This window comes from Pezoporus wallicus, unplaced genomic scaffold (assembly GCF_028554395.1).
Source record: "Pezoporus wallicus isolate ANWC-B61680 ecotype Strahan unplaced genomic scaffold, APGP_CSIRO_Pwel_v1 contig_5922, whole genome shotgun sequence".
NCBI lineage: Eukaryota > Metazoa > Chordata > Aves > Psittaciformes > Psittacidae > Pezoporus > Pezoporus wallicus.
In genome coordinates, this window is record NW_026637228.1 from 872,538 (window position 1) to 885,616 (window position 13,079).

At 36.6% G+C, this 13,079-nt stretch overlaps 1 protein-coding gene across 1 annotated transcript in view; it reads left to right on the top strand.

Annotated features, from left to right (window-relative positions):
• ROBO1 (roundabout guidance receptor 1) overlaps positions 1-12,167 on the top strand; it is a 707,322-nt gene extending 695,155 nt beyond the window's left edge. The window contains exons 29-32 of the mRNA XM_057404322.1: positions 852-1,004; positions 8,041-8,349; positions 9,642-9,841; positions 10,425-12,167. Coding sequence (XP_057260305.1) covers positions 852-1,004; positions 8,041-8,349; positions 9,642-9,841; positions 10,425-10,439 — 677 coding nt within the window. The 3' untranslated portion in view covers positions 10,440-12,167. The remainder of the gene's footprint in view (positions 1-851; positions 1,005-8,040; positions 8,350-9,641; positions 9,842-10,424) is intronic.
• The last annotated feature ends 912 nt before the right edge of the window (positions 12,168-13,079 follow it).

Here is a 13,079-nt window from a genome sequence, read left to right on the forward strand (position 1 = left end):
TCTGGATGAAATCCTGGCCAATTGAACTAAGTGGCAAAACTCCCATTCATAGCCACAGGGCCAGGATTTTATTCATTTTATACATATAAGTATACATTTTATACATATAAGTATACATTTTTATTTTATACATATAAGTATACATTTATTCATTTTATACATATAAGTTCATATTTATAGATTTAAGTTCATATTTATAGATATAGAAAACGTGGTTTTACCTCCCATTACTACTACAGGTAAATAATTTTGCAACAGTCAAGATCACAATATGCAGTGATTTCTTCCTTTTGATACTACCTACACATGACTACACATCCCAAAAATGTGACATTTCTTATCTGCAAATAAGCTGTGATAATAAGCCAGTTACATATCCCAGCTCATTTGTGGTAGTTCACTCACGGCAGCGTAGGGGACGTCTGTACCTGAGACCCTCTGGTGACTTACTCTGCTTGTGGCATGGGTGACCTTGTGCTGCTTGACCCAGGGAAGATGAAACCATCTTGAAAGTGAAATGTTTTCTTGCTGGGTGGGAAGCCTGCTTAAGCTTGTCTGCCAGTGGAGTTCATTGGAGCTCCTGGGGCAGGAGCTACCAGCTACTAAGCAGTTAGTTAATTTCTGTGCAACTAAGCCAGACTGCCTACTGATAGGACAGCAATTGCTTTGATTTAGTTATAGCTCACCTTAAAACTGATTTCAGGAAGGATGGGAGGTTATTGTTTTTCCAGCAGTGTATTTTCAGGTTTGATATAGCTAGGTCATTCCAATGTGAAAAGGGAAAGTATAAAACATCTTATTTTAGATTTAAAAAAAAAAAATAATAGCCATTGTTCTGTAACAATTTCCAGGCCGTAGACATTTTCATGCATCACACTGTCCTAGACCCACCAGCCCCGTATCTACCGACAGCAACATGAGTGCTGTTGTAATACAGAAGGTCCGACCTGCCAAAAAGCAAAAACACCAGCCAGGACATCTGCGCAGAGAAGTCTACACAGATGGTGAGTCCACTGAAATGGGTGAAAACGTCAGGGAACCTTTCTAAATATGCATTCAGTGTGTGTGCATGAAATTTTTCCACAGTGATAACATTATGTTTCAGAATTCAGTGATTTGTGTTTCCTGTTGCTAAACACACTGAACAGATTAATCATTTTAAATGCCAGAGTTCCTTAATACTGTATATTGATGCTTCCACTCCAGAGCCTTGCACCTGTTTTCTATAGTGTCCTAATGGGCTAATTACTGTCATTATTTAAGAGCCCTGATAGCATAAATAGTACAGTCATTGAGAATAATGTGTGGTTAGGATTAAAATCTTTGTTCACATGACTGACTGTTAAAAACTTCAGAATATATCTTTCCTGAGAAAAAAAAAAACTAATTTACCATTCAAATGGTGGACAGCACAAATCAATGAATTTTAATCCTGACCACAGCATTGGTGCAAGCAGATACTTTGTGAGTAAAAGCAATATCTAATCATCTTCTTTCGTGCCTTCACACACAATATCAACTCTTGCTGAAAAGGTAGTGCTCGTATGCTCTTGGGAGTGTAGGAGGATAATGCAAACATTGTGATGTTGTCTAGAGAGAGCCTTTAATGAAAATGCCTCAGGTGGTGCAGCTTTTATTAAAGCACTACCGTCCAGTTTTATAAAACAACCCACAGGCTTTGTTGGAAATTCATGTAAGATAAATTCCCCAAGACTTTAACCCATCTTGTCAAGTTTGCTGAATTGGCTAACGGGGGAAGGGAAAGAAAGGCATCCTTCCCCACCTCCTGGCTCTTTGCGACAACAATCTGATTAGGACTTTCATTACCAGTCTGAAATTTTTCAAAGAGGGGCATCATTTGCCATTATCATATGAAAGCCTAATATTATAGATCCTTATCCAGGGTTACAAGAAGGGAGTTTTGAGCCACTTCTCCCTATGATTCCTGCCACTTGACAGAAAAAATTTAATACAAAGCTCACAGCACGATGAGCAGAAGTAATTTAGCAATGAGTGGTTGTCCGTGCTATTATCTGTACTTTATTCTGAGTATTTTCTCTCACTAGCTTCTATCTGATATTAGGCTGCATTAAATACTGGCATGACACAGTGCACCTGGGCCTCTTGGCTTATGCCCAGGCCCCTTCTGTCAGTGAAACTGAGCTCTTGGAATATTATCTGATTTCAAGAGGTTATTACAGTGGTTTTGTGCTTGTTTGCTTCTGTGAAAGGACAACACAAGGTGTAAATCCCCAAACTCTACCAGAAATGTTAATGTTTATGAGACCCTAGTAATGGTGTTTTGCAAGATTTTATGGACATTTTATCAGCTTTTATTCTCTTGAAGAGAATGCTCTTAACTGAGTAATTGGCTGAGCATCAAACATCGATACAAACACAACAGCTAGGACACCAGAAATAAAATCCAGACAGGAGTTTTATGTGGCCATCTTCTTCTAACACAGGAATAAATAAGAGGTGGGCCTGTATTTGATGACAGGTTTTTGTGAAAGTAGTTATACAAAGTTATAAAGCATTGTGGTTAGATATTGCAATAGATTTGACAATCATGATCAATATTTGTTTTGTGCTACATGGCACCTGCTTACTTCAGCATATTTTTTAATTAGGTAAGAATTTCCACTTACCTATTTAGTGTGTGATGAAGTGTGGTCATTCGGGGAACAGCAAATTATGGCTTTCATTTCTGCAGATCTACTAAAACCCAATTCGAAGGTTGAAGGGCTTCTCTGGTTTTGACTTTATTTATTTATTTATTTTCCCTCTCAATCTATTTACATATTTGTAACCTCACTGAACGTTCTAACCATTCATTTTAATAGCCATATCTAGTATATTGTCTCTTTAGAATTAGCTGGAAAATAACATCTACTATTTGTTCTCCTTAAGTGGAGAAAAGTGGTACGGAAACATGAATGAAACACTTAAGTACTATTGGCCTTTCCCAGATATACTTAGGATTTTCTGTTGGCTTGATGTCACACCGTTACTTACCTGTTGTATAAAGGAGTGCCTGATGCTTCTTTTTTCCTCTTAGTGAGTGAACATACAAGTGTTTGTAGTGGAGCAAAGCAGATAATCTAAATTTAAGTATTTATGTGTGGCTAGAAGTATTGAATAAATACTGAAGGGAGAAAAATACATTGCTTCATTACTTTCTTAGCCTTCAAATTAGAAGTTACTTTCACATCTAAAGAATTTTCTGCTGTTCCAAGTTACCTGAAGTATTTGCTAGCAGTTTCATGAAATACTGGTGTCATGATGGATTTAAATGATTAGCTGGGAGAAAGGATATATTAATAATTTAAATCTTTGCATGGCTGGTTAAAAATGCAAAGAGTATTAGCAGCAGCAACATGTAAGTATTTTTGTGAAAGAGATTGGTATTTCTGAAACTATTTCTTACTAATGTAGCAGTAAAAAGTCTACTACTACCCTTTTTAAATAGAGTGCTCTCTTGTAGTTCAAGTAATAACAATTTTGTATCTTCTGCTAGCATTAGTTCAAATCAGTTTATACTTCATGTGGAACAGGATTTCAGCTCATTTCTTTTGTTCCTTGACAGTCATCCAGGGAGCGAAATGTTCTCCATATTTGTTGCTAAAAATCTTTGCTCAGTAGGTGGTAAGGATTAAAATGTATGAATTTTTAATTGCTCTTCATCTAACCTTTTAGAGAGTTAACTGAGAGTGCATTACAAGAATCAACTAACAGAGGCAACCTCCTTCTCAACCTTCCCTGACCTACTTACGTGCTGAATTTAGGAAACCAAATTTTAAAATTATATTTTCATCGTTTCAAAAATTATATAAATGAAAGTTTTCTCTGAACTCTCTTGAATGGATATATTAGTAGTTACAAGCCCTCAGAATTGTAAGCATTTAGATAAAAAGGATAAAAGTATTTTGCCATTGCTTTGATTCAGTAGGTCTTTCAATAGAAATTACACCATTGACGGTTCACATGAGATTTTAACTCCTAATTCTTTTTTATATCTGAGTGACAAAGGATAAAAATACTAACATTTTCACAACTAACTGGCTGAGGCTGTAACCAAATTATTTAGCTGTGCTATAAATGACACAATGTTAGGGCATCTGAATTTCTCACAAAAGGCAATTGAATATCTGCCAAATATTTCCTTGAATTTTCACATTGAAATGTTAAACCATTGCGCATGCTGGCAGCATTATGTATTTTTGTCTCCCTCTGCATGTGCAGTACGAAAAAGAACTCTACACAGCACATATTTCAGCAGTGGAAAAGATCAGTACGAATGTGTTTCTTACCTGTACTAAAAATCAGCTTGCTATTGAATGATAATAATTTTCAGATACCTGCCCTCTTTGCAGTCCTTACTTCTGATTCCATTGTGAGATACTTTGTGCATGTTGATTTTGTTGCTGAGGGAGGTCTTGTGGAGTGAAAATTGTTTTGATAAAAGCATTATGTAAATGTACATAAGGGCCAAAAAAAAAACCTAGAACCTGACAACATCATATTGGGTTTTGCTGTATCTATTTATTCATCCAATAGTTGTGTACAGTTTGAGCTTCTTGAACGATAAAGCATGAAAATAACTTCAGTACATGAATAATAGTAGCTGAGGTTATTATGTATCTATGAATGCTAAATGATCTTAAAGCTTTACTAAGTCAGGCACAATCCTGAGTTTTGCATTCCTGCATAAATATGCAATAGATAAACATGACTTCGTGTCTTCCCCAGTATTGCATCAAATCTGTAACTCTGCTGTTTTCATCAGGATATGACTGTAGAAATCTACAGCCCGATAGAACTTAAAAGAGAAAGTTGCATACTAAGGCTTGCTTCCCTCATTTGTCTCTCCTTACAATTCACCTTTTTGTGCTTACCTGTGGTTTCTCCACTTCAGTGCCAAACTAATTTAGCAGATTATTTTTCCCCGCTGGTGGTTTGCTTATCCCACGATTCCTGTGTATGTTCTCATTTAGAAAATTATTGCTCTTTTCAAAAGATGTGTATGGAAAGTTTCCCCTGTAGAGAGTGCTATGAAATGACATCCATTAATTGTTTGAGTTACGTGGGAAGCGGTACAACAGTAATACAGAGACATGAATGAAACATTTGAGCACAGCTGACCTTTAAGAAATACTTCTGAGTTCTTTACATTGGTTTGATGTTGATTTGTGATTTATTTTTTATTCCTTACAATGGAAGCTTCCATTTTGCTTTCAATAAGAAGTGTGCCGGTTTGTACTTGAGGAGGCAGATTGAATCTGGGTTTTCTCTGTGATCTGAGCTTTTAAAATAAATACCACAGGGTGTAATAGTGTTGACCTCTGGAAAGTATGGGGTTTTTTTGCCTCTGTGAAGGATTCTTCTCAGCGAGGTGTACTGTGTTATAATGAAGATTTTTATAGTTTCCCTGCAGGTTGCAAAAAATGTTCTCAAAAGAGAATATCACTTTTCTTTAGTTATTACTGTACCACAGAGCTACTGCTGTTTTATGAAAGTTTTTATATCAATGCATCTTTCCTTTCCATAGTCAAGATTTAACACCACTTTGTTCATTGTCCTGGGTAGCTGGGTAGGATTCTTGAATAAAATAATTTATTCCAAGTTGTATTTTAAAGGCCACAGGAAAGATGCTGTTCCTTGCCTTTGGTATTTACAGCCAGTGTATTGCTGTGCCACAACTGTTAGAGACTGGCTCCAAGGGTGACTGAAAAGGCTTGATGTTAAGTACCTACACTCCCTTTACATCAGCAGGCTCAACAGAAGGGCTATTCAGTGCTCTGATAATTTAATAGAGACAGAGAGTGAGGAACGTGAAACACAAGATACTGCATCAGCAGCTGTGGTTCCAGAAGCCTACACTTCTGGGTTTGAGTGCCTTCAACCACTTGTGATTCAGTATGTCCTTTTCTGAGAGAAGACATCTCATGAGAAAGACGTTTTCCTCAGAAAGCAAAATGTTTGAATCTCTACAGTCTAATGCAGAGTTTAATTTATTTTTAAAATCTTGACCAAGTTCTAGAATTGCTGAAAGCATTCTGCAAGAGGCGGGAACCATCACCATCTCCATTGCCCACCCCGTAAATACAATTATATTTAGATGTAGCCATTTATTACAGCCAAGCTTCCAGCTAATTTACATTAATGCCTTTTCAAGTTTTGGAAATAACAGTGCATTCTCTTAAAAGATATCTGCAAATGGTAAGTGTTCATCAGCTGTTTAAAACTAAGTCTCAGTATTCAGTTGTTTAGCTGCTCTCCAAATCTGATGTTCCCCAAACTCCCCAGAGTCTGAAAACCAAAATAACCTACAGAATTTGCAGGGAATACAGGGCCACTTGTCCAACCTGCGCTTAGCTAAGAGGAACAGAAAGAAAGGAGTTTATCTGTTCCTTGTAAAATAGATTTGATTCCTTATGCATGGCATACCATAGAACAAGAAGTTTTCTTGATTGCTTGATTGAGTTTTTTATGGTTTGGTTTGGGTTTTTTTTTCTCGCTTTTGTGTGTTTTTCACCAGGACAGTGAGTTAATGCAGCAATAAGGATGCTACAGATCTCATTTACCTGAAGTATGTCCAACCTCAGGAAATGTACTTTAAAACATTTTTTTCCTCATCATCCCAGTCCATACAACTGATAAAATTTCCAGTCTAATTTAAAACAGGTCAATGGCAATTCCAAGTTATGTCAGCAGTTTAACATAGGGGATGGTGCCCGGTAAGCTTGCATCAGTCACTGAATTCTGCATTGCTGCAACTTCCCAAAGGGCTAGATCAAGTCACTTCTGCTTTGTGTCACTGGAAGACCTTGAAAATGTCTGGCATCTGCCATATCTGAATTTTTAGTTAGATGCTATTTTTTTCTTATTCAAGAGTACTACCTTTATTCTTGGCCCAATTTAGCTAATTTTCAGTCGAAGTCTTCTCTTGAATAGACTGTGAATTAGCTGTATATATAGTGATGCTGTTTGAAAAACACAGCTGCTCCAAGATTTTTGTGGATGTAGAAAGAATGAATACACACTATTAAAAAATGCTGAAGTTATGTTTTTTCATAGTGCTCTTTGGGGTTTTTTTTAGCAATCTCATTTCAGAATATTAACTTCAGAAGCATCTTTCGCATCTTACTTTCTTTAACCTGTTGTTCTCTTATGTGCATGTGATTTCTTCCTGCATCTTTGTTATGAACCACTTTTGTATTGTTGCTTCCTTGTTTGACTTGTACTTTTTTCCCTGAACATTTTATATTCCACAGAGCACTATTGTATGCTGATGAACAGTTTACACATTCTAGTTTAAAGTCTTAATAGAGAAAAATACAATTAAATAAGGCACATGCAGGCCTTATAAATACTATTAAAAATATACAGCATTTTAGAACCTCTTAAGCTGTGCTAATTTAAGCAGACAAATTCAAAGTCTTGTTTGTCTGTTTTGTTGTTCTAGTGTGGACTTTCTTATATCTCATACCCTGAGACACCAGGAGTATGTATGTCAGATTAACCTAATATTTTGAAAGAAGAATGCAATAATTAATGTAGTTTATCCTTACCTATATCAGCAGTGTATCTGATACACATTCTTACACATGAGCCAACTTGCTTTAATGCTCAGTACAGTGAAGACCTTGGGCAAATACAGCACAAGGTGCTGTGATGTTGAATGGGCTTAGCAAAAATGACAAGTATCAGCAAAGATATGTTAATGTCTTTAACTCTGTGTTGATATTCATAACTGACATATTAATATTGAGGTTCCTAAAGTATGATTTTTAAGAAAATTTTGTGATTTGAAAAGGCAATGAAAGGTGTTTACTTTGCATTTTTAAAGCTCAAGCCTTGGAAAAAATACCCCTCAGATGTTGTAACAGCAACATAATACTTTTAAGGGTGGGGAGAGAAGGGCAAAGGGAGGGTTGAAAGTAAATAAGGCATCAGTTTCCTCAGTTCAAGTCAATATTATTTCTTCATTTCACCAGTGCATAATGTCATCATAACTGTTTTTCTTTCTCAACTTTGTAGATTTGCCACCCCCTCCTGTGCCACCTCCAGCTATAAAGTCACCAACTGGCCAGTCCAAATCACAGCTGGAGGTGCGGCCGGTCATGCTGCCAAAACTTGCTTCTATAGAAGCGAGGACAGACAGATCTGCGGAAAGGAAAGGAGCAAGCTACAAAGGGAGGGACGGGGTGGATGGGAGACAGCATTCAGATGTGCGAACAAATTCAGGAGAGCGGAGAGAATCGCAGGAACAGCAGAACGATGGGAAATTGCGAGGAAATAAAGCACCAAAACGAGAAGGCACACCAGCAAAAACTCACATTCTTCAAGGTTATTTTGCATGCTCTGGGTTTAGTGAAGTATTGGGTGTCGATCACAGGGAATAGGCCAGCTCTTCTTAGGTCTCTCACACCACTGGTTTGAGTGAATTTAGGCCTGCTGAATTGTCACCATTTCCTGTAATTATACAGTGCTAGTATAGATCACATTGCACGTTCTCATTAGGGTAAAATGGAAATAAAAGCCTATGAAAAACAGAGATTCTCTCTTGCTTTCTGTATACCCATCGTGTATTAAAGTTAACACTGAGGAAGCCCAAACAAAAGTATTCCGCAAGGGCTATAGGGATCAATGTCCTTGTCCTGTCCCTACCATGCATTTATAGTCTAATTATATTTAATCTAACTACTTATAATCTAATGTATAAGGGAACTGAGTGAAGTTCAAATAATAGAACTGTAAGTCAGATATTTAACATTTTCTATCAAAGAACTGGCACTTGGCCCATTTCTGCCTATCTATAAAGGAGAAAAGGGCCAGAATGGTACCTGGTCCTGTGTAAAAAAATAGAAAGCCATAGTAGTAATGCATTAGTTATAAATGCTAACTGACATGGCATTATATGAATCAGACCTATTCAGTGTAATCTCTTGTATATGGAAGTTGTTAAGATTACTAATTAATGGAACACGATTAGTGGAATTTGCCAAGTGTTAACTAAGACTTTCAACCCAGATTCATACAAATGCCTGGTCCTTTTTTCCTGCAGGTATCTGGGGTGAGTGTCAGGGGTGATTGAGTAGTAAGTCGGTTAAATGGGCACATTAGTAAGAGGTTGGTTACAGTGGATTGCTGTAAGAAAAGTTCTTAGAAGGTTAACTTAGAGAATGGTGCTGAAATTTTAAAACATGCTCACTAAGTTTGTTTCAGACTCAGTCTGAGAAATACATGGTCTGTTATTTAGATGGAATGAGCTCCTAGTGAGTATCATTCACGTATTGCCATTTCCTCCTACTCAGTCATAACAAAATATACTACAAGGGGTGGGTTTTTTCTTAATTTTCCTGTAGAACATAGAGCGGGGATCATAAATTGAAATGAAGTGGACAGTAATCATGAATTAGTTATTCTGTGGTGAATGTTTCCACGTGAATACTATAAATTTCCTTGAGAAAGCTTCTGTAATGCTGTTATGGAAACAGTGTATTTCATATTCCTGTCAGGCATTGCTTTAAACCTACTGAGGATCATAAAAAGTAAAATAAATCAAGTACATGCAGAAATTTTAGGATCACAGTATCTCTGGGCTTGTAAACATAACATTCATGTATTTTATTATACAGAGGACATCCTGCCATATTCTAGACCAACGTTTCCAACATCAAATAATCCTAGAGATCCCAGCTCCTCCAGCTCAATGTCATCAAGAGGATCAGGAAGCAGACAGAGGGCAGATCAAGCAAATATAGCCCGAAGGAATGTTGCAGAAATGCAAGTACTGGGTGCATATGAACAAGGAGAAGAGGAAGAAGAAGAGATGGAGGTAAATGCAGTTGTACTACTGAAGACGACTAGAGTAAGGCTTTTTCTGCACTTAGATGCCGAGAAAAAGCACTTGAACCAGCAATATTTCTTTTCAGAAAAATTAGTATATTTATCTATTAATGTTATGCCCAGTCCAAGAAAAGAAACTTTAAGTATATGTCAAAACCAGAAAGTGATATGTAGCAGAACCAGAAAGTAATATGTAGCACACTAAAAGCTATGGAACAGAACTTGCAGAAATGCAGTGCTTAAATAAGCACTTTACATTATCCAGATTCTTTCTAAAGTGAAAATAAAGAACTAGAGCATCTAACACACTTCGACCCTGACTTTCACATTTTTTGGCACTTAATCATTTTATTACATATTAAGGTATAAACTTTCTTCTTTTTTTCTGCCTAATGATACTTAATTTAAATCCTGATTTTAGAAAGGGTGTCCAGCATGCAGCCATGTTGCTGGATGTAATTAAAAGTTGTAATTCTTACATAAAAGTAACAAAACTCTAAGAATTATGTGAAAAAAACTTTAAACAATAAAATCTAATGTATCTGTTTGTGTCCTTTTGTTTTTTAATACAGGAAACAGAAAGCTGAAGACAACGACATGTACTGTTACCGGCTTTTAAAATCTAATCAGAAAAAAACAAATCACTTAAGATGCCTCAAGTCTGATGATGTTTGACGCCAGAAATAATGTTCAGTGCAATCAGAGTGTACAATTTTTCATCTTTCTTCATGCCATCAAAATACTAGTTTTTATTTTTCTCTTTTCTGTAAACCCTCCTTATTAGGAGTGGCCCTTGCCTATTCCGTAACACTTAAGCGCATCACCTTCGCTGCCCGAGAAGGCAGGTAAGCTGCTCTTCGTGGTACTTGGGCCAGCTGCTGCTTCAGGATTAGAACAGAAGGGGATTCCAGACTCTGGGATCCCAAGGTTTCTCCCCAGCAAGGCAGTGCTTAGTATGCTGCCGGTACACCAGTGAGCCAGTCAATAACATTGCAAGTAATACAGCATTGATTAAAAAGATCCCCAAAGTGAACATCATGCTGAACATTCTTTTATTCTAGGGGTTTTGCTGTAGTCTGCCATGAATGCAAATGATATCTTGCAATTCCAGTAAAGACTGTGTCTTGTTCTCTGCCAGTCTCTTGCTAACCTTTTGCAGATGATACAGTTTTACAAATGCAAGTAAAATTAATTTGGGATGAGGTGGCTCTTAATGTAAATATGTACTCATTTTAAATCCCCTGTGGTACTTTGATTTGTCTTTCCATTTTCATCATTAAGTACATTCTTATTAAAAATGTCCTTTGGGATAGGCAGGAGGTAAACCAATGTGATTGCTATTTGCCTAATCACACCATGAGCAAGTGTGTCTGAAACTTTGTCTAACTTTCAGCTTCAACCATGCTTAGAACAGAAGCAAGAAAATCAACGGACATTTTTAATAATAATTGGGTAATATCATTAACTGTTACTGGCCCAAATCTCAGACCTCTACTTGTGTCAATTCACCTTAAAGAAGAAGTGCCACTTAAAGAAGTTTTCTTTGATCTTGGTGATTAATGGTTTTTTGTAATGCACTGCTTATCTTTTTTTTTTTTTTTTTTTTTTTTTTTGGTTTTAAAAGCACAATCACTAAACTTTGTTTGTAAAACCATTGTAACTATTAACCTTTTTTTTTTGTCTTATTGAAAATGTTAAGCATTTGTTTGGGGTATTTTTCCTTTTTGTGTTAATGCTCTATGTTTGTATTTGGAATATTTGAATGATGACAGACGGTAAAGTAACAAAAGTAAATGTGGGCCATAATCAAAACACTTCTCACTTTTCCTGGACTTCCAGAAAATTACCAATTTTGCTGTGGCCTCTCTCAACATTGGGTTATCATTAAAGCTGAAATAGAGGCATTAGTTGCATTGAATTTGCCAAATGATGTCCTCTGTCTGTAGGTTTTCTGATCTTTTTTGTAACGATAAAATTTCTTTGTCATTGGTGCTAATGGGAAAATGTGTGTTTGTTATTGACAGCTATCAGGACTAGCCCCAATGGAAAAAAAAAAAAAAAAAAAAAAAAAAAAAAAAAAAAAAAAGTGTTTTGGTGTTTACCGAGGACTGAAATTTTTCATTTAGCTGATTTTTAAAGAAAGGTTCCATAGAAAGGGTGTGCAGTACTAAAGGAACAATCCATGTGATTAATGTTTTCATTATGTTCATGTAAGAAACCTCATATTTTAGCCATAATTTTGCATACTGAGGATCCAATAATCAGAAAAGTAATTTTTGTCACATTATTTATTAAAAATGTTCTCAAATACATTATCTTTCTTGTGTAGTTTCTTGTTTTCCCTCAAACATAATCTTAGGCCAACTCTGATCTCATTCCTATTGATAAGAGTTGGAATCTCTTCCCACTGAAATTGTGCAGTTGCAGTAGCCTGAGTGAAGTGGGAGAGCTGGATGCACTCTGAAATTTTACATAATTACAATGGATTGCCTCAAAGATCTGATTTCTGGGCACTTGATGAACTGTGATAACGAAAATGTCTCTTAGCCTGCCAATTTCCAGAGAGAGCTGGTGAAGGAAATCTGTACCAACAAAAGCATTCACCTCAGGGGAGAGATACATGTGTTACAAAGCAAATGCGATCCAAGTAAGTGAAGGGAATGAATGTTATGAGTGATATGGTTGTTGAGACCTGCACAAAATGCAAGTTTTCTTACCTGCCTGTGGCCCTCCTGTGCTGTAGCCAAGCGGAGTCCTGCTTTGGATGATGATCAAGTAGGTGATGGTCCTTTTTCTGCTCTTGCATTTTCATAAGTCTGTACTGTTACTGATCACCCCACTCTTCCCTTCCTTACCCCTACCCTAACAATTCCAGTTAAATGCAACAACAAAAGACCACATTCCATAAAAAATCATGGTATATCTTTTATTCAGCAAAACATTTTTGTTCGTCTTTCTTACTGCCATACTACTTTCTCAAGGGCTTTAAACAGTCCAGAGCTAGATCCTAAGTGCTGCAGCACCCACTGCCTTGCCACAGGAGGTTACTAGAGCCTTGACAACTTAATGGGATGTAAGCCTCAAGTATAATTCTTTTCATAACGGTAGCTGTAAAGCAGGTGTTATGATTAAGTAGAATAAGTTAAACGTGCAGCTGTAGTGTGTAGACCTCTATATATAACAGATATATATAACAGATAAGTTATATCTGTCCAGAAACACTGGTG